This window comes from Prionailurus viverrinus, chromosome F2, assembly GCF_022837055.1.
Source record: "Prionailurus viverrinus isolate Anna chromosome F2, UM_Priviv_1.0, whole genome shotgun sequence".
NCBI lineage: Eukaryota > Metazoa > Chordata > Mammalia > Carnivora > Felidae > Prionailurus > Prionailurus viverrinus.
Genome location: NC_062578.1, coordinates 47,160,423 through 47,180,370, shown reverse-complemented (window position 1 = coordinate 47,180,370; position 19,948 = coordinate 47,160,423). Strand labels below are relative to the sequence as shown.

The following is a 19,948-nucleotide window of genomic DNA, read 5'->3' as shown; positions in this document are numbered from 1 at the left end:
TCAGGGACTGACCAGAGGTCCACAGAGGAAGTTTATGGGACAGGCCTACAAGTGGAGCCCTTCACATTGGTCATATGTCATTAGTTAGCGTTCACTCACATGGCCATGCCTAACTGCAAGGGAGACCTGAGCAATGGAATCTAGCTGTGGCCCTGACAGCAAAATGGGTTTGGTGAAGTCGGCCTCTGCAACAAACTCTAGATTATTCCAACCATAGATAATCGTGATCTAGAGCACAATGTGTAGCACTCTCCTTTCTTACTCAAAGTTTGCAATAATCTGATGGAATTGGGTATTGTGTCCCATTTAGTAGCCTGAGGTTATATAAAAGCCTGATTGACAAACCAAGATTTGTACCCAGTCCCGACTCCGAAGTCCATTAAACCATGCTGCATTTTTCCAATTAAATCATAATATTAACGTGAGATTAGAACCTGAATGAATTGAGATTAAATTTAAAAGATCATGTAACTGCTGCTTATCAGGAGAGTTGATCTTTCGAGGTTTTTCCAATTTGAATGATGCACTTTTGCAAATTCTCCTGAACTCTTTCTTATTTTAATGTATGGCATAGATGTGAAGACATCATTACAGTCCCTTGTACATGAACAGAGAAATATTCACTGTCTTATCCCTTAAGTCATTAGTCCTGACAAACTCACACAAATTTGCCTTTCCAGAGGGAACATCTTTATATCTCACTTTTTAAAGACATTTTAAATAGTTTCATTTTGCCTTCACAACCCTTTGAACAGTAGAGACATGTCTGCTTATAAATGAATAATAGTTCAATTACTTTTCGCAATGAATGGTGCTAAGCAGTATAAGATTATAATGACTTCTATGTATCTTATAACTACTTCTATAAGACACTTATATACTACATATATACAAAACTTCATTTAATCTTCACCACTTAACAAGTTAAGTGTGTTTATTACCAGTATTTTATTGATGTGGCAATCAAGGCACAGAGGGTTGAGCAAGTTGACTGAGGCAACAAAGTTGAACAGTGAAGGAAATAAAACAGGTCAGGCTACATGAAATTCTCCCAGTAATTCTCCCCAGCTCAAGTTCATGGGTCCTCTTCATTCTTCGTTTTGCCTTTATCCTTGCCATATATATTCCTATTCCTTGGTATACTTATCATTCGGGGCTTTTAGGACTTTCTCTATTCTTGCCTCCCTGCAACCTCATTACACATTTATTCCATGAACTCAAATTCCTTGATTCGAGTACGTAAAACCTAATACTAAAAACAAAAAACAAAAAACAAAAAACCCCAAACCTAATACTTCCTATTGTTTCCTACACACACGCCTTGCTCTTTAAACCATGAAGCAAACGCCTAATTTAACGGTTTCCTAAAGTAAATCCACAATTTATTAATGCATAGAAATCCCTAAACCTCCTCTAAAACAAAAAGGCTTATGTTCTACCTACACACATTGTTGAGATTAGAGAAACATCAATTTCCCTTTTAAGTAAGATTTAACAATATTTTCTGTCAACTTTCTGGTGCCGTGCCTAGCACAAAAGCAAAGAGAACTTAAAAGGAAAGGGTTTTGAAATAGTTCCTTTGAGTCACTCTCACAAAGAATTTACTTGGGAGTCAAAGAACAGTGACTTTACCATCTCAGAAACATAACCCTGATCAATTTGTTCACCCATTCAGCCTAGCATGAATCTGTCCCGATGCGGAAACGGGGGGGGGGGGGGGGGGGAGGGGGGAATAAAAAACCCTGAAACTGGAAAACTCTCTTCCTGGTTTGTGCTTTACTGTCTAAATGCCAGCGGGAACTTCAGGCAAAACGTAATTTGCAGACCAGTCTGTGTTAGAAACACTGTATCCAACATACAGAACAGACAAGGCGCCGCAAGAGTGAGGAAAGATTTTACGTGTCTGCTATTGACAAATTCAATCCTCTGGACAACTTGAGGCTGAACTCTTCAGAGGCTCCTTTGTCAGCTGTGTCTCAAGGCAGGCCTCCTAGTAGGTGCTCAATAAAGGTATGTTGGGAAGAAAAAAAGAGACAGCCCAAGAAAGACTCTGAACGATAGAGAACAAACTGATGGTTACCAGAGGGGAGGGAGATGGGGGAAATAGGGGATGGGGGTTATAGAGTACATTTATGAGGAGGAAAAAAAAAAAAGGATAGGTTGGAAAAATCTGTAAGGCCAAGATGGAGTGTGCAAAAGGTAGTAGGAAGATTTCTGAGTTCTCACTGCAACTATAAACTTAGAGGACTTTTGCAGCTGGTTTTGCAGCTCATCCAAGCGCTAATCTTTTCTTAGCTCTAACACATTTAAAGGGAGTAAGAGGCAGAGGCATTTTACACCGTCGATGTATCTCTTTGAACTTCCTTAAGTTGACTGGGCGGAGGCTCTACCGTTTTAGGTCCGCCCGTTTGAGCGGCACCTGCAATTTCCGCTCCTCACTTTACCCTCTTCCTGGCTCCAGGTCCTCGCTCCTGGCCCTGCCTGCGGCCCCCTTCCACTGCCCGCTGGGTCAGCGGGGTCCCTGGGAACTACCACGTCCCGCAAACCTTGCTTCAGGAGAAAACAGGTAATGAATGATCTTTAGGTTTTAAATCACTGCAACGTGAAGTCTTCAATTGGACGCATGATTTGGATGGAAAAATCTGATCTACGAGAAACGAGTCAGTACGGTCCAACCTCCGCTCTTTGCCTCTTTTCGTGTTACGGTTTCCAGGATCACCCGAATCCTCCATCTAAGAGGGCTGCCGTCTCCCCTCGGGAATTGTAGGCTTTCTGAAAGCGGCGGCCTCTCCTTCCAGGCCGCACCTCCCGCCAGCTCCGCCCCGCCCGACCCACCTCACCCCCGCTTCGCGCCCCCATTGTCCCCTCGCAGCTGTCACAGCGCGCACATCCCGAGGCCCCGATTGGAAAACCTTCCCGTCACTCAGCCCACACTCCGGGGCCGGACGCCTCACTCCCTATTCCGAGCCTTAAAAGGTCTAAGGCCGCTTTCCGCGAGCCAGCAGGTAGAGCCGCGGCGGCGGAAGGGAGGAAAGAAGGGGCTGCGCGCTCAGGTTGGCCCCGCCTGGCGACGGGGTGCGGCGGGCGGAGGGGGTAGCGCGCCACACCGCCCCTCCCCGACCGTCTGACCGCGCCCTCCCCCGCCACCCCCAAGGCCTGATCACAATGCCAGAGCGGCGGAGCCACTCGCGTAATCCAGCCCCCGGCCGGCCCAGGAGGCAGTTAACCACCGCGGGGCACGGAGGGCGGGGCGGACCAGGGCGCCTGGAAGGGGATGGGGGGGGGGGGATGTGAAAGGTCCCGGATGTTGCTGAACCGGAGCCCCTTCTAGAGAGTGACTGGCGCAGGCGCAGAAGGGCCGCACGGAAAACCAAGGTGGGGGTGGGGAGGAATTTCCTTCTTGCTGGTTTTGAGGAAGAGTGAGCCTGGGAAGATTGCGGGGGATCCGAGGGGAAGGCGAGGTAGGAAGGTAGTGGTGGGGGGAGGGGGAAAAGAAAAAGGAAGGAGCTTCCTGCCCAGGCTCACTCTCCCAAGAGCAGAGAAGTTGGGAGCTGAGCGGGCTGGGGAGGAGTGTTGGTAGCAGGAGAGGTGGTGCGCTCCGCCGCTCGCCCTCTAGCGCGGGCGGGCAGGACGCGCGCGCTGGGGAGCGGCGGTTGCACTGGGCCCCCAGAGCTGTGGGCACCAATCAACGGTTGCCATAGCAGCGTTTGACGTCATCGTGCGTGTGGTGCCCCTGCTGCCGGGGCTGGTGATTGGAGGAAACCCCGTGTCTGCGGAGCGGCTGTAGCCTGTGAGCAGCGAGATCCAGGGACAGAGTCTCAGCCTCGCCGCTGCCGCCCAGAGACTGCTGAGCCCCCGTCCGTCCGTCCGCCGCCACCCACTCCGGGCACAGGTAAGAGACCCGGCCGCCGCCGCCTCGTCCTACTCCTTCCTTTCCCAGACCAGCCTTCGGAAAGCGCGGGGGCCGTCCCCGCTCCACAGCCCCTCAGCCCCGCTCGCCCGGCGGTAGCGGCGCTGGGCTGAGGCGGAGTCTCCTCAGGGGGAGACGGGCGGCGGCTTTTCCGCTGGGTTCGGGCGGGCGGCTCGCGGCCGCCTCGGGCTGCTTGCTTCCGGATCGACGCCTTGGCCCCGATAAGCTCCGGTTCCCGGTCCCCGTCCCCCGGGTGGAATGGGCGCCCACACGCGAGATCCCCAGGGACCCGGCCTCCAGCTCCCGGGGGTGACCGAGGCTCCGCTGGGCGCGATCCGTTCCCACCCTTGCCGCCCCCCCCCCCCCCAAAGCCCCTTCCTCGTCGCCGCCCAGCCTCCCGCTTCCGCCCGAGATAATGACTCGGCGGCTGCGGGCATTGCAGTGGCGCAGGTGAGGCCGCCCCCTCCCCTCGCCGCCCTCCCCTCCCCCTGCCTCTCCCGCCCGCTCCTCGGCGCAGCCTCCGCGCCCCGCGCTGCGGCGACGGCACCCAGCCCTCCCCCACCCGGGCGGCGGCGCGGCGGCAGGGCCGGGCCTGGGGACCGGGCCGCGAGCCGAGGCTGGGCCGGAGGCGCCCGCCAGGTACACGAGGGCGAGGCCTCCCTTCTGGCACGGGCGGGAGCCGGCTCCGGGGTGGGGCTGGCCTGGGACCCGGGGCCGAATTTCCTGGGTTCCGCGGTAGGGTGGGGGATGGGGCTGGGTTTTTTTTTTGTTTTTTGTTTTTTTTTTTCCTTCGGGTGCATGGGGGCTGTGCGCCCAGGGCGGGGGATAGAGAAGAGAATGGGGAAGACGGTGGGCCGGCGTCTCGCTCGTCTGTCTGGTGGGCTTGAACCGAGGGTCCCTGTGCTCGCTTTTTAGATGGTGACCTCCTCTTGGGGCGGGTGAGGCTGAGCGTAACAGCCGGCTGTGGCCCCGCTCGCCTGGGTGTGGCTCTTGCCCCCTCCCCCACCTGCTGCAGCTGTCGGGTCCTTATAGACTAAATGAGCACCAGCGGTGTCCGGTGGCGGAGGAGACGCGGGTGGGAGAGTGGGGTGTGTCCGCCGCCCGGCCGGTCGTGGTTCCGCTTCTGCGGGCGGCGCTGGCGTCTCTGCCCCCGGGGCGGGCGGGCTGCTCCCCCCCCCCTTCCCCGGCTCGGGCGGGGGCGCGCTGCTCCTCCCTCTTGCTCTGGTGGGGGGAATTAACACTCGGCGGTAGGTTGGGCTCCTTGACACAGATCCGCCATGACAAAGAGGGAGAATCGGGGACTTGGGCGGAGCCAAGGAGGGGTGGTTGCGGATAGCGCGGACGGAAGGATTTGCACTTTAAAGTCAAGGTCTGCCAGTGTTCGTTTCACCTCACTCGACGTCTTACGTCGGTTAAGGGTTAAATGGGTGCGGCTAGTCTTCTCCGCAGTACAGAGGCGAGGCCTTGGAGTACTAGTTACTGTGTGAGAAGCCCGATCCACTTCCCCTTGTACCAGAGGGGTTGGGGAGAGAAACCTTTGTACTGGTTTTTGATAATTTTTCGTTAGAAGCAGCATTAACCTAAGAGCGTTCTTGAGATCCCAGGGGGAAAATTAGTAATTTTGAGGGGTGTGGGGGGTATGTAATCATAAATTTTAAATAGTTTCGCTTTGACACGGTATCCCTTGCACCCAAGCTAGGTGATTACTTGTTCACCTTGTTCCGATTTGGCTTTAAAAGAGAAGTATTGTGGGATTTTCCTGAGAAGGTGAAGGATCTGATACCGGGTGTCAATTCTTCTAGTGACAGTGGCTCTTCTGTTCACCTTTTAATAGTGCACTTCAGGCTCTATATTTACCACTTGCTGTGGGATCAGGGTATGGTTTAGCATCTTTCTGTGCTGTTTTAGCACCTTTCAAAAGGATATCTTTAAGGAAAAGCATAACGGGTAAGTTAAAAAAGGTCTAGGGAACTTGAAGATGAGAGAGAATTAGGTGGGAAGTTATGGGAAGGGCAGCTTGAGTGATCATATAACCAGTTAAATTTTGACTACTGGAAACAATGCAATAACTCTGCATTTAAACTAGAGCAGTGACATAAGAAACACCAATCACACTAGAAGCACTTAATAAATACATCTTAGTGCTCACATGAAGGTAAGAGTCAGGACTCATCGATGTGTTTTTAAAGCATGTATGTGTATAACAAGGTGCAGGTAGATGAGGTGTTAGGGTCTGTTAGATGGCAAAGGCGCCGTTGTTTGTTTTGTATTCAGAATGCCTTAAATCAAGCAGTTTGACCCGTTCTTCCAGAAAATTATCATGCCAAGATCAGCTGTCAAGTGTTGCAGAGATCACTGGGTTTGGGGTGGGAGTAATACCAATAAAATGTAAACTTAAATGCTTCTGACTATAACAGTAGGTATTATTAAAATGAACAGACACGAATTACATTAAGCTGACTTGAATCATGGTTCTGGAAAAATGGTAGAGGTTGTAACGTTCTTCATTGGCGCTGCTAAAGAAAAACTGCTGACTTTTGGATTACTTAGGATATTGGAAATTGGAATTGAGATTTTGGCCAAGTAAGGTAAGGGATGGATTTTAAGGTAGCCTTTTGATCAAATGTGCTTTGACTTTATGTGAAATTAGAATCTTCTGAGCAAAGATGATGTAATGCAATTTTAGTTTTGCTACATTTATGTTAATGGCTTTAAATTTGCCCCCTGAAGGCTGAGGGCATTCTCCCTTCTCCCTTCCCTTTTTTTTTTTTTTCTTCCTATTGTCATCCTTTTGTAGGGCTGCATTAAATTCCTCACGTGAAGACTCTTCCACAGGCAATTAGGTTTGAGGTGTTAATCTAACATTTACAAAAGGTATAATACTGAGTCTTTATTTTCATGGAAAAAATATCTGAATGTTACTTTTTTTCCCTGCAGAACATCCAGTCATGGATAAAAATGAGCTGGTGCAGAAGGCCAAGCTGGCCGAGCAGGCTGAGCGATATGATGACATGGCAGCCTGCATGAAGTCTGTAACTGAGCAAGGAGCTGAATTGTCCAATGAGGAGAGGAATCTTCTCTCAGTTGCTTATAAAAATGTTGTAGGAGCCCGTAGGTCATCTTGGAGGGTCGTCTCAAGTATTGAGCAAAAGACGGAAGGTGCTGAGAAAAAACAGCAGATGGCTCGAGAATACAGAGAGAAAATTGAGACCGAGCTCAGAGATATCTGCAATGATGTACTGGTGAGAATCAAACATTCAGTCTAGCTTCACTATGATATAGGATTCCTATAATGAATATCGGGTGTTGGTCTCAACTTTTTCTTTCTTTGGTTTTTCTTTTCCTTTATAAAATTGAGCGTTCTCAATTTGGAAGTCTTCAGGGTGTCATTACTAAAAGGTTATTAAAACAGTTGTAGTTAAGCTTGTGTAAATTAAATGGAATACTGATTATCAGTCACTTCAGGTAGACTAAAAAAGACTGGTAGTATATTTTATACTAATTGAAAAGATAAAAGTATTTCTGTTGTGGTCAGGGTGTTTGTAGTAGTCTAGAACTCATTTTCTTAAATGTACATCTGTGGATACAGGAATTTTGCATATCTTGTTTTATGTATGAGAGATGTAATAGAAGACTCATTACAGACTTAATACCCTTCCTTGGTTTAGCCAGTATAATGTAATGAATTAGCTATGCCAAAAATTATGGCTTCAGAGTTGCTTTTTGCCTCTTCTTGCATTTAAGTGTTAGAGGTCAACTTTGACAACTAGAGTAAAAAATCGTGAATAACTCAAACCTGATTTTTTCAGGTTCAGTCAAGAAGTCGTTTTAGAATTCAGCACCTATTGTTTTGAAGCACTGCTTCTCTAAGAAGCTTAAAAGAATAGAACATAGCAATATTCCTTTACACACAAGTCTTTAATTACTAGTAGAATAGCTTTACATCCTAAATTATGAATATTTTCCTGAAATGGTACTTTCTTCATGCTGTCTTTTATTTTTTTTTTTAATTTTTTTTTTAAACGTTTATTTATTATTGAGAGACAGAAAAAGACAGAGCATGAGGATGGAGGAGGGGTGGCGGGCCCAGAGAGGAGACACAGAATCCGAAATAGGCTCTAGGCTCTGAGCTGTCAGCACAGAGCCCCATGCGGGGCTCGAACCCACAAACTGCAAGATCATGTCCTGAGCCAAAGTCGGATGCTTAACCGACTGAGCCACCCAGGTGCCCCAGTGCTGTCTTAAAGAACAATATTTTTTTATCTTAGTTAACATGGGCTCACAAAATCTTCTCATGTATTATCTTTCTTCGGTGCTTTTTTGTTTTTTATTTAAAATCTTCACATTGGTAGGTGTCATTTATTTTTAAGATGGGAAAGGAATTCCATGTTTTTATTAAGGCTAAATAACATGTTTATCTTGTGGTTTGCTAAGGTAATAAGAATATTTAAAATACAAAAATATGTTTTTCTGTAATAAAAAATGTGTTGGGTGTTTTCCCCCCTTACTCTCTTTACTGACTAGTACCTGCATACATGATACTGAATTTTGTAGCTCTGGTGGTTTCCCCCCAATTATTATACCTGATAGATTAGATAATTTTTATTTTGGTTTCAGAGAGTTTGTTGGCTCAGGAATCTTAGGAGTAAAAGAGGATGTAGTAACATTTTACTTTTTACTAACAAGCTTCTTTGCTATTTCAGGTAGGTATTTGCATGTTTTCCCCATACAAGGTCTAAAAGCTCCTGTCATTGTGAGGATTTTCCTAGGAAAAGACTAGCAGTTTTAATTTTGTTTTCCTTTTGTTTCCTTACCAAGAAAAAAAAAATACTGCAAAGGATCAGTGGATGAGAATAACTAGATTAATCTGTAAATACCTTCTGTTTGTCGATTGTTAATGGGGTTTGGTATTGGTGACTACCCATGTTATCCTTCAGAATAGTACTGGCCTCTCACCAAGCCTGAGTGAAATTTCCACCCTGAGCATATAGATAAATCAAAGTTTAATTCCTTCACTATACAAAAGCTAAACAAAGTTTTGCTTCCAGCCTTGGTCTTTTGGTGATCTAAAAGTAGATCTTTCGGCTCTGCTCTGTTAGTGGTCTTTGCATGGTTCATGCTTCCTAACATATAGTATGTACTCAAGTATTTGCTAAGTAAATGAACAAAAAGGCTTCTTTTGGAAAAGAGGGTAGTAGAACTAGGTCAGCAGCACTGCTAATTTTCCAAGGCCTTTTCTGTTTCATCTTGGGAAAATTCAGTATTTACAGATATTGTGGTTCTTTACAAGTAGGCCTATCATCTTTTTTCAGACAGGTCATGTTGGCTCTGGAAATAGCTTACGTAAAATTCCTTTTTCCCCTTCAAATAAAATGGAAGAGTAAAATACGGAAGAACTGCCATTTCTCGTAGAGAAAAAAATTTTTGATGTACTTGATGATTAGTGAAAGGTTGTTTTAATTATATTTTAAGGTCTCACATGGTAAAAAGTAATCATAATTTTTATTCTAGCTTTTTCTGAACTTTGATTTTGTTTTTGTTTTTGTTTTTTTCATTTGAGAAAAATAAGCAGGTAATCCCTTTTCAGAATTTAATGTTTTTGTTGCGGTTGCATCAGTGATGAACCAGACTTCATTGTTCTGTCAAGCACCTATATGATACTGGCTAAGATCTTTTCTCATAAAAAGGAGCTAAGTTTTTCTAAAGAGCTTTTTAGTTGTTATAAAATGGTGACTTCCATTCTGGTTATGTGCATTTATCAAGTGTTTGTTTAATTTATACCATTTACTAAACAAAGAGTAGCCTTGTCACTTTGTGCAAGAATTGTAGAACATTACTGTGGAAAATGGTCACAGGCATATTCTTGACAGCATGGAGTTCTCTTTATGCTAGAGAACTTGGGGTTATTCCTTGTGTTGTTAATTTGAAGTTTGCAATATGTGGACTAATGCAGTCTGCCTTTTCCTGCCAGATCTTAGACCAAAAGCTCTCTTGGTAGTCAGGCAGGGACCCAACACTAGTGATCTCTAATACCTCCTCTGCATAAACCCACAAGAAGAAGCTAAAAATTGGACAGTTTTGTCTTGAACGTGAAATGACAAAATGAGGACATATATACTAGAAAACCCAGTTCAAGTTCAAAGAAGAATGTAGTGGTGTAAAAAGAATGCCAGGTTTTGAGTCAGACCAACCTAAAAAAAATTTTTCTTTTTTTTGTTTTGTTTATTCATTTTTGAGAAACAGAGAGACAGAGTGTGAGCAGGGGAGGGGCAGAGAGAGAGGGAGACACGGAATCTGAAGCAGGCTCCAGGCTCGGAGCTGTCAGCACAGAACCCAGCACAGGGCTCAAACCCACGAACCACAAGATCATGACCTGAGCTGAAGTCGGACGCTTAACCGACTGAGCCACTCAGGCTCCCGGTTGAGTCAGACCAACTTTTAACCATCTAATAGTTGCAAGGCCTAAGGAAATCATGCGGTCCCTCTGAGAAAATGGAGTTCAGTTACAATAATGTCTACCCTGTAAGATTGTGATGGAGAATGAAATCAGGAGTCTCGTAACTCAAGAGTCTAGGAATGGGATTTAAATCCAAGAAGCCTTAAAAACTGTATTTTTGTGGGGCAGAGGGTCCATACTGACCAGTAAATTTTCTGAAGTTGTATTAAAAAATTTGAAAGCCACAGGAGTAAGACAACAGCTTATAGGAGGTGAAGCAGTAAAATCTTGAATCTAGCATTTGTAACAGTTGGCAACAGTAGGAGAGTAACAGTAATAGTTAACTCAGTTAATTTGACTGAATTCAATTTTATTAAGTTTTTCTACATTTTTATTTGCCCAGGGCACTTTTAAGGTGTGGTTGCTGGGCATTGGTTTTTATCTCCAGGCTCAGAACTGCTATTAAGCAGCTAAGAAACCAGGTAGCTTTGGGGGCTTTCCTGGTCTGAATATCTTAATATGTGCCTTGGGCTTTGAAAACCGCTGTATGCAATTGTAGGCTGAAAATCACTACGCAGCTCATTTATTGGAATAAGTGCTTCTCAAAAGAATTCTACAGTTATACTCCTCTTTACCACTTAATATATTTACATGTTTTTGTCAAAAGGCTCTTGGTATGTTTCAAAATACAAAGACCTTCTGTGGCATAGTAGATACCTACAGTCTCTTCTAGAGAGGAATACATTGGACAGAGTCTTTTTGATAATACAATATTTTTTGAAGAGTTAATCGTGATAAGCAGTAAGTATTGCACCTGGTAAGGTGTTTTATACAGTTGGGAAGTCTGAGGTGTATGATAGGGAAATGAAAGAAAATAAAAGAAGGAGAATAGAAAGGCAGGTGTTTGCTGTCTGGTGGGAAGGGGAAGAATAATCAACAACTTAAGAGCACCAGGCTACCTATCCTTTTCCAGTATAGCAGTACTTCAGTAAGAATGGAGTATGTTCAGGGCACCTGGGTGGCTCAGTCCATTAAACATCTGACTCTTGATTTCAGGCTCAGGTCATGATCTCAGGGTTTGTGGCATCAGGCTTTGCACTGCTTAAGATTCTCTCGAGCTCTCTCTCCCTGCTCCTCCCGACTCACTTGCATGTGAGTGCTCTTTCTCTCCTTCTCCCCCTCTCTCAAATAAACTTAAAAAAGAATGGGGTGCTTTCTACCTGTTCTAGTAAGAGACATGGAGATGTTTAGTTTTAGTCATAAGATGAGCCGTGAAGATTATTATTATTAGTGTGTTAAAAGCAAACTGAGGAAATGATTAAAGGACTTAAAGTTGGGATTAGAATGAAAAACACCTGAGTTAAAAATCCCAAAAGTATAGGAAGGACAGGCATACTTCTAAAATAATGATACAACTCTTAGAATCTACCGAAGAGAAAGGAAGAAATTGTTTGCAGCCCCAGCAGAGGCATTTTGAATTAGGTGGAAAATAAGCTACTTTAGAGTTATTTATAATAGCTTACCAAGAATAATTTTGCTTTTCATTTTTTAAGAACACTCAGCTTTTTTGTTAAAGAAATCCTACTGGTAATACCTCAGTAGTGGTACAGTAGAGGCATCCTAATTAGTTGGTTAATTGAAAAGTAGTCTGTGCAATCATGCTTGTTTTAAACCTTTGTTTTAAATGAAAATGTAGATGTTTATATGTGTTCTGTTGTCTGTTTTTAATGTGAGACCAAGACTGTTTTTTTAAGTTTTTATTTATTTATTTTGGGAGAGACAGAGTGAGTGCGGGGAGGGGTAGAGAGAGGGAGAGAGAAAATCCCAAGTAGGCTCCACACTGAGAACTGTGAGATCATGACCTGAGCCGAAGCCTAGAGTTGGACACTTAACCAACTGAGCCACTCAGGTGCTCCCCATAACCTTTTCAAATACTTTGCTAACTACTCCTACAGATGAATCCTTTATAAATACATTTTGGGTTTGCATAGTAGAGTGAGAACATAAATGTCTGATAAGCAGTCAGTACAGAATCCTAGAAATGTGTAATTGTTTCTAATCTTTCAGTTGTTGAACCCAGGTGATTTTTCTGTGTGTGACTCTCCTTTAAAAACTAGTTGTTCCAAAGCACTCAATTTAGTTTTCATAGTAACCTACCTTTTCACACTCGTATTTCCTAATATTTAGGTAGCATAACATTTTAAGTAATTGATAGCCAGTTTAGCGTGGTTTGGAAACAAATATTGGATTGTTCATTGGATATCTTAAACAGATACCAGTAACTGCTGGTACAAGCTGAGGGGGATTCCAGAGAATATCTGAAAAACCTACTATCCTCAGGCATTTAGTCCAAGTCATGGTCATTGCCCTGTTTGCTTAGCTAGGAGTGAAGAATGTAGTATAATTTAGGTTGTCAATTAAGTGAAATTTGGTTAATCCAGCACATTACGGTTTTGTAGAAGAGTTGTTGCATTCAGGATCATTCTATCAGAACATTGGGTGGAGAGAACATCGGTTCCTTTAAAATGCTTTTTCAGTAATATTGCAAGAGATGAGACTGGGAGAGATGGGTACTGGTTAGATCATACTACACTACTATACCTACTGTATATACACCTAGTATAGTGCTGTAAACTAAGGAATGGGTGACTTCAAAGGACAGGAAAAAATTTCAGCAAAGAAAATGACACCAGGGGCATATGGTTGGTACAGTCGGTTAAGCATCTGACTCTTGATCTGGCTCAGGTCATCATCTCAAGAAGTTTGTGAGGTTGAGCCCTGCATCAGGCTATGTGCTGATGGTGCAGAGCCTGCTTGGGATTCTGTCTCTCCTTCTCTCTGCACCTCCCCCCTCCACTCCCCTTGTTCTGTCTCTCTCTCTCAAAAATTTAAAAATGACACCAAATTTTGCCTCTTAGAAGGTGGGTTGGTAGGCGAAAAAGAAAATCAGAGCTTTTATAATGTGGCAGGTTTTTTGAAGATTTGATCTTTGACGGTCTGGTTCTTTTCTTTGGACTCATTTTCTCCTTTTACTAATACCAGAATAGATTCTCACTGCCTTCCATTTTATAGTTAATCATTATTTATACATCTATCTTGTTTTTATAATTGAGGCTCTAACCTATGAAAGACTTTTACCCCGTGAATATACTATCTACGTTCTATATAGATACTCTTTCTATATTTTCTATGTATCTATAGTGGTTTGGGCACATAACGGGAGCCCAGTATATGAAATAGTGTGGCCTTTATAATATTGAATTAAATGTTTTGGGCTATTGAGATTAATTTGACTATGTATTTTTGATCCCAAAAGTAGGCAGTCTTTGGTGCATTCACATTGAAGAATGTGTCTATGTATGAAAAGAAATTTTTTTAAGTTTAAATTATAGATGTTCAGATGTCAACCATGTTTTAGAAAACTTACTGTAATCCACTGAAATTATAATAGGTATTAGAGTATTGTTTTTCCTAGAAATTCAGAGATCCCTATTGTGATTTCATCCTCATTCTTGTGGCTCTTTATTATGATGGTTTTACATTGAGAGTAAACACTGCTCTTTAGGAGATTTAGGATTGCTGTCAGTTTCAATATGTCAAAAGCTAGAGTTCATCTTTCTTTTGAAATTACCTGTCCTTTTGTCTACCTAATTTTACCAGTTCTGTGCTGCATACAGCTCTTATATATCTGTAAAACACTGGTTTCCTTCTCTCTGACTGCTCTTTGTCAAAATCCCATACACAAAGCCTTTGGGTCTAGTTTGGTCTTAACCACTCACTGTTCCTGTTACAAACCATTGCTAATTCCCATCTTTATGGCCTGATGATTTCTGCTTCATTATGATTTAGAATTTACTTTTATCCTGTTCTTTTTTTTTTTCAACTAAAGAGGATTGGCTCCATTCCTTCATTCTCCTTGAAAACAGGATAGACCATTGATGTTTATGGTATTTAATTAGATACTAAGTTTACCAATATTTTTTAGGTAGCACAGATTTGAACTGGCTTGGGAGGAATGGTGTGCTTAGCCACTGTGTCTCAGCAGTTCCCAGTGTATTTGGTACATTGCTGTGCAACAGGTCATTCTTCATTTGTTCTCTCTGAATGAAAATGTGGTACCAGTTGTCATTTGTGGTCGATTTAGTTTTGCATTTTTTGGTAAGATACGGTGTGTGACATAAGTACATCTTGTCAGAATTCACTAGTTACTTTCTAGTGGCTTGCCTATTTGTTTATAGCTACAGTTGGCTCTTGGGGCAACAAAGCATGAATTTATAGCTAGCTGATTAATTTATTAGCATGGTCCTGTGGTATGCACATGCACATTTGTTTACATTGAGATAGATAACTAAAAGATTTCAGCATAAAAACTTTTGTCAGTTTCTTTTGACAGAATTTGTTGTGAGCATTCTTTCCTTCTCCCCTAAATGAAAATATGCTTACAGTGGGGTTAGCCATAGGCAGGATGGCAAGGTGAGAATGTAAGGACAGTCAAATGTTAGTATGTAGAGTTAAGTAGACCAAAAGAAGACGGTTGACCTCCTGTATGCCTGTTCTTTTTGTTTTGTTTTGTTTTGTTTTTAATCTAAGAAAGACCCTATTGCATTTAATTTGTGAGGAGTGCCCAATTTTTTTATATTGGGATTTCATTTATTTGAATTGTTTAATGAGAAGTTAAAAACGCTTTTCAGGGGAGGTTAATTGCCTTCTTGAAAATAGCTTTTGGGATCTAGGAGTTTTTTTTTAATTAGCAGTATTACTAAGGAACCCAAACCAGTCTGAACTGAGGGTTTCTCATCTTAATTGATTAATTACAAATGCTTTTTTGAAAAAAACCTTTTTTTCCTTTTTTTTGCTTCTTAACACATATAATAAACACCATTCCCAGAGTTTAGAAGGACATAGACCTACTTGGACCGCATTTAACAGAGGGACATTTAATGAAAATCCTACCCCAAATGCATTACTTTTAAAATGTGATTCTGTGGAATTGACAGTTGAGGGCAGCATTATGTATAGGCAGGCTGGAGTATACTTAGAACAAGTAAGTTCTCAATTCAGTGATTTGAATTGTACTGTGTTTGGAAGAGGTTTGGAAGTATGACATCCCAAAGTGATCAAGCGCTTTGTTACGAATAATGACTTTTCTTCCAGTTCCCCCTTTGGTTGTTTTCATCTGATAGAGGGGATTATCATCAGAGTGTTAATTTAATTGGATCACAAGAATAAGACTTGAAGAATAATCTTGTGTAATTTTTCTAAAAATAAAGGAAAGCGTATACAACCTTTAAAGGGTGATAGAATCTAACAGGCTATGCAGACTTTTAGGCGTTGTTTTTTTTTTTTTTGTTTTTGTTTTTGTTTTAATGATTTTGGGCAAGTTATTACATTCCTGTGACTGTTTCTACATCTTCAAAATGGGAATGATGATAGTATCTACCTTTAGGATGTTAAGTCCTTTGCTCTTAAAAAATCTTGACAACTTAGGAAAATAGACACAAATAATATGAGAGAGGGGAAGTACTTCATGTTGTTTGAATATGAAAGAACTGGTCTTCACCTTTTTTAAAAAACAACTAATAAAATACAGTCCCACTAGGGAGTTTATACATACTATAAATCTGTGTATGTGCAAATTAAACACTGTCAAATTAGGTGTTTTAAACAAAAAGTGTTTTGTGATGGAAATATTGAGAAATGGGGCCTTGATTGGTGACTGCCCAGGTCAAGGTTGACACCAGCTAGCAGGGGAGAAGAAGGAAAGCCCCCCAAGCATAGCAGGACAGTTTTACTAGTTACCACTTAATGGTCTATAAATTCTTTTTGGTACTTTCCACCATTTACTTTTAATCATTAGGAGCTACATTTTGAATATGAGGTAAAACATTGATTATCCTAAGATTATTTTGCTGGTATTAAGGATCCAAAGGCAGACAGTTCCCTGAATCTGATTTAACTTAGCATTTTTTCATACCACTTATTGTGAGTCTTTTCACCCAGTTAATATTTCAAAACATACATGCAAACTGTTACAGAACACCAGGCTTTCTATCACTTAAGTTTTCTGCAAATTATCTGTTGATTCATTTGGAGGGAAAAAATCAGGGAGCAACTGTTGTAGCTTTCGACAGGAATTAGAATGAAGTTTCAGGCTGGCTTTGACATTCCTTAAACACCAGGGATAATATATCTTGGTTTTCTCAAATTCAGTTGTTGATTTTCTAGAAGTTAAATGGTGAAGATTTGGCATGTATTTATTCATGGAAAATGTATTCAGTTAAGTGATTGGTCAGAATCCTCTGTGATCCCCATCCTTGAAGTGAAGCAGCTCTTGTTTTTTTCATACCATATGACCTTATTCATAGGCCAACATTGCATAGAAAAGTGGATTTAAGTAGAAATGTCTGCAAATTAGTTCTTGACACCACCTGATTAGTTAGCAGTTTTGGTGGGGCACTTAACTAATTGGTTGGAAGCAACTAATGGAAATTGCAGTTGAGAGAAAAGACGCCATTCCAGCCACAAGGGGGAGTAAGAGACTAATTTCCAAATCGATGGGCCCCTATTGCAACAAAACAATCTTGCTTTCTTTTTAAAATTTTAGATCTAGGAATGATAAAAGGCTCATTTGCTCTGCAAAATAAAGTGAAAGTTTTGGGAAGACTCTCCACAAGCGAATTGTGCAAGACTAGAAATTTGAACTTACACAGTGTGCTGTAAAATTGGAGTTAAATTTCCTATTGAAGATGTTATTAAAAATGACTTTTGCAGGGTGTTATGAGGCTTGTAATTAAATAATAAAATAAATTGGAAGTTGGAACTTTAGAATCATTGGATTTTAGGCTTGGAGGAGCATCCAGCCTAGCTTTTTTTATTTTCGCAGATTAGAAACTGAAGGTCAGAGGTTAGGTTACACCATAAGCATTAATATTTTTTGTCTTTCTCTCTCTCTCTCTCTCTCTTTTTTTTTTTTTTTTTTTTTTTGAGGGAGAGCGAGAGAGAGATAGCATGAGTGGGAGGTGGGGGGAAAGAGGGAGAAAGAATCCCAAGCAGGCTCTGTGCCATTAGCATGGAACCCACGAAGCCATGAAATCATGACTTGAGCTGAAACCAAGAGTAAACCAACTGAGCCACCCAGGCTCCCAATATTTTTTGTCTTATCATTGTATATCACCTTAGTTGTAGATTGAGACATGATGTTTACTCTGTCATAAATGTATGAATTTTTAAGAGGGATTGGGGATTGTCAGAATAATGGAAAAATTACCACTGTGCTTTGTTTCATTAAAAACAATGACTTCAGTTTTAGACTGTATTTTAGGGCTCTGTACCTAGCTGCAAATAATGAGAATCACATTTGGAGTCCTTTGTGCCTCAATTTCCTGCCCTTTTCCCTTTTAACCACTGGCATTTTTCATTCATGATTTGTATGAAAACAGAAAATTTGTATCTTAATGTCTTCATTTGTTTTCATGGAAGAGGGCCATGGTAGTACAATTTGCAACAGAGGAGTGGGTCTTTCCCATTCACATATTTGGTGAAGTCAAGTCAAAGGAGGCTTACTCCACGTATATTTTCAAATTGCAGTCCATAAGTATCTTATTAAAAGTTCTTTTGCTTTGATATTCTGGGGCTCTTTTACTAGTTGCAAATGCCATTTTATGTACAGTTATCAAGGGAAATTAAATTTAGCTCTGTTGGGATACTCAAAGAAAAAGTGGGACCCTTTCCCACCCTTTATATTTTTATTTACAAATGCATCATCACTTGTTTCTTGCTGTTTCTCTCCTAAATAGAAATTTTACCAACCCAATAATAAAATTTGAAAAACATAATTGAGTAAAAGAACGGTATGTGGATGGAGAGCAAACTCACTGGTATTGTCATGTTCTAGAAACAGTCACTATTAAAAAGAATTTTTCCTTTAAAACTTACTTTTATGTAATAATTACAGTATTAAATAGCTAAAAGAGAAAATGATCTTATCTACATATGGTAGTTAAATTGTCTTTCTGACCAGTTATCTTATTTTTTAACTTCAATTTTGAAATAATTTCAAACCTGGAGGAAAAAAATGGAAAACAAGTATGATATATTTCCCATATATCCTTTACCTGATTTCCCCATATGTTAACATGTCCTATGACCACAGTATCATTATCAAAATCAGTATTTTATAAAATAACTGATGAAAGAAACTACATAACCTATAGAATTTATTCACAAATAGTACCACTATAACCTTCTAATTCTTTTCCAGAATTTAATCCAGGATCACACTTTGCATTTTATTGTCATGTCTTCTTACTCTCGTTTTTGGTGGTTTTTTTGTTTTTGTTTTTGTTTTTGTTTTTTGTTTTTTTTTGCGGGGGGGGGGGGCAGGCAGAGGGAGAGAATCTTAACTAGGCTCCACTCCCACCAAGGATTATCTCAACCCATCTCAAAACCTAGAGATTGTGGCCTGAGCCAAAATCAAGAGTCAGATGCTTAATCAACTGAGCCACCCAGGTGCCCCTTCTTACTCTCCTTTAATCTGGATCAGTTTTTCACTCATTCCCTTTCATGATTTTGCCACTTTTTTTAAGACTACTGTTCGTGTTATTTTGTTGACTGTCCCTCAGTTTGGATTTGTCTAGTGAGTTCTTATTGTGCAGATTGTGCATTTTAGAAAAGAATTCCTGGAAGTGATAGGCCCCTCCGGAGATAACATGATGTTGTCCTTTACTTAACCAATTATAGTTACATAGGGCATTAATTTAAACAGCACCAAGGACTTCTAGAAACACCCTATGATACAAGAGTATCAAGCAGTAGAATTTTTTTTAAGATAGATGCCCCATAATGTGATTGTTTCGTCAGAGGTTATGAACTGAATGTATTTTGCTGAAGTACTTTCTAAATGGGTTATGTCAATTTTCTCATGAATGGATTACTCTTTGAAAGGGGGAAGATATCTCAGTTCTGCAACTTGTAATTTTCCTTTGAACTAGATTGTTTATTAGTTGGCTTTATGTATTGGCAAGTCTATATCACAGCAATGTAATTTAAGTGCGTAGTGGCCATTCTTTAATGCTGAAATAAATATATAAACATTTTATAATGGGTTCTTGTTCATTTTTTAGAGTTTATTCTAAGGACCCATAGTCTGTAAATTGACTCTCATTTAAGATAGGAAATAGTGACCTTGAATTTAAAGAAAATGTAAGGAAATCTAAGAAGGAATAGTGGTGGTGTGGGAAGTATTCAGTATTCAGCATTAGAGAAGTTTTCCTGGGATAAAATTGGAAGGGAGAGGTTTTGAAATTAATGCTGCGGTGAAACACAGGAAGACCCTATCTCTGGTGGATTTTTGTCTCTTAGTCTACTTCAGGGTTATTACATACAAACTTGGAGCTTATCCAGAGGTCCTGGAAGCATATTGGGTTATATAGGTACCTAGCCTGGCCCTTGGCTGCTGAATATAGTTGACCCTTGAACAATGTGGGGGTTGGGGCATGGACTCCCCACACAGTTGAAAATTGTACAACTGTTGACTGTACCCAAAAACTTCTTACCAGTACTGTAAACAGTCTGTTAACACATATTTTTATGTTATGTGTGTT

At 41.5% G+C, this 19,948-nt stretch overlaps 1 protein-coding gene across 5 annotated transcripts in view; it reads left to right on the top strand.

Moving 5' to 3' along the window:
- The first annotated feature begins 2,455 nt into the window (after positions 1-2,455).
- The window catches only part of YWHAZ (tyrosine 3-monooxygenase/tryptophan 5-monooxygenase activation protein zeta), a 34,363-nt gene continuing 16,870 nt past the window's right edge, over positions 2,456-19,948 (top strand). The window contains exons 1-3 of one of the 5 annotated variants that reach the window (XM_047842309.1): positions 2,456-2,566; positions 3,705-3,892; positions 6,848-7,152. In XM_047842309.1, the coding sequence (XP_047698265.1) occupies positions 6,859-7,152 (294 nt within the window). In that variant the 5' untranslated portion in view covers positions 2,456-2,566; positions 3,705-3,892; positions 6,848-6,858. Of the gene's footprint in view, positions 2,567-3,274; positions 3,376-3,526; positions 3,893-4,458; positions 4,550-6,847; positions 7,153-19,948 lie in introns of those variants that run through there. The other 4 variants (XM_047842308.1, XM_047842310.1, XM_047842311.1 and 1 more) reach the window with 4 other exon arrangements.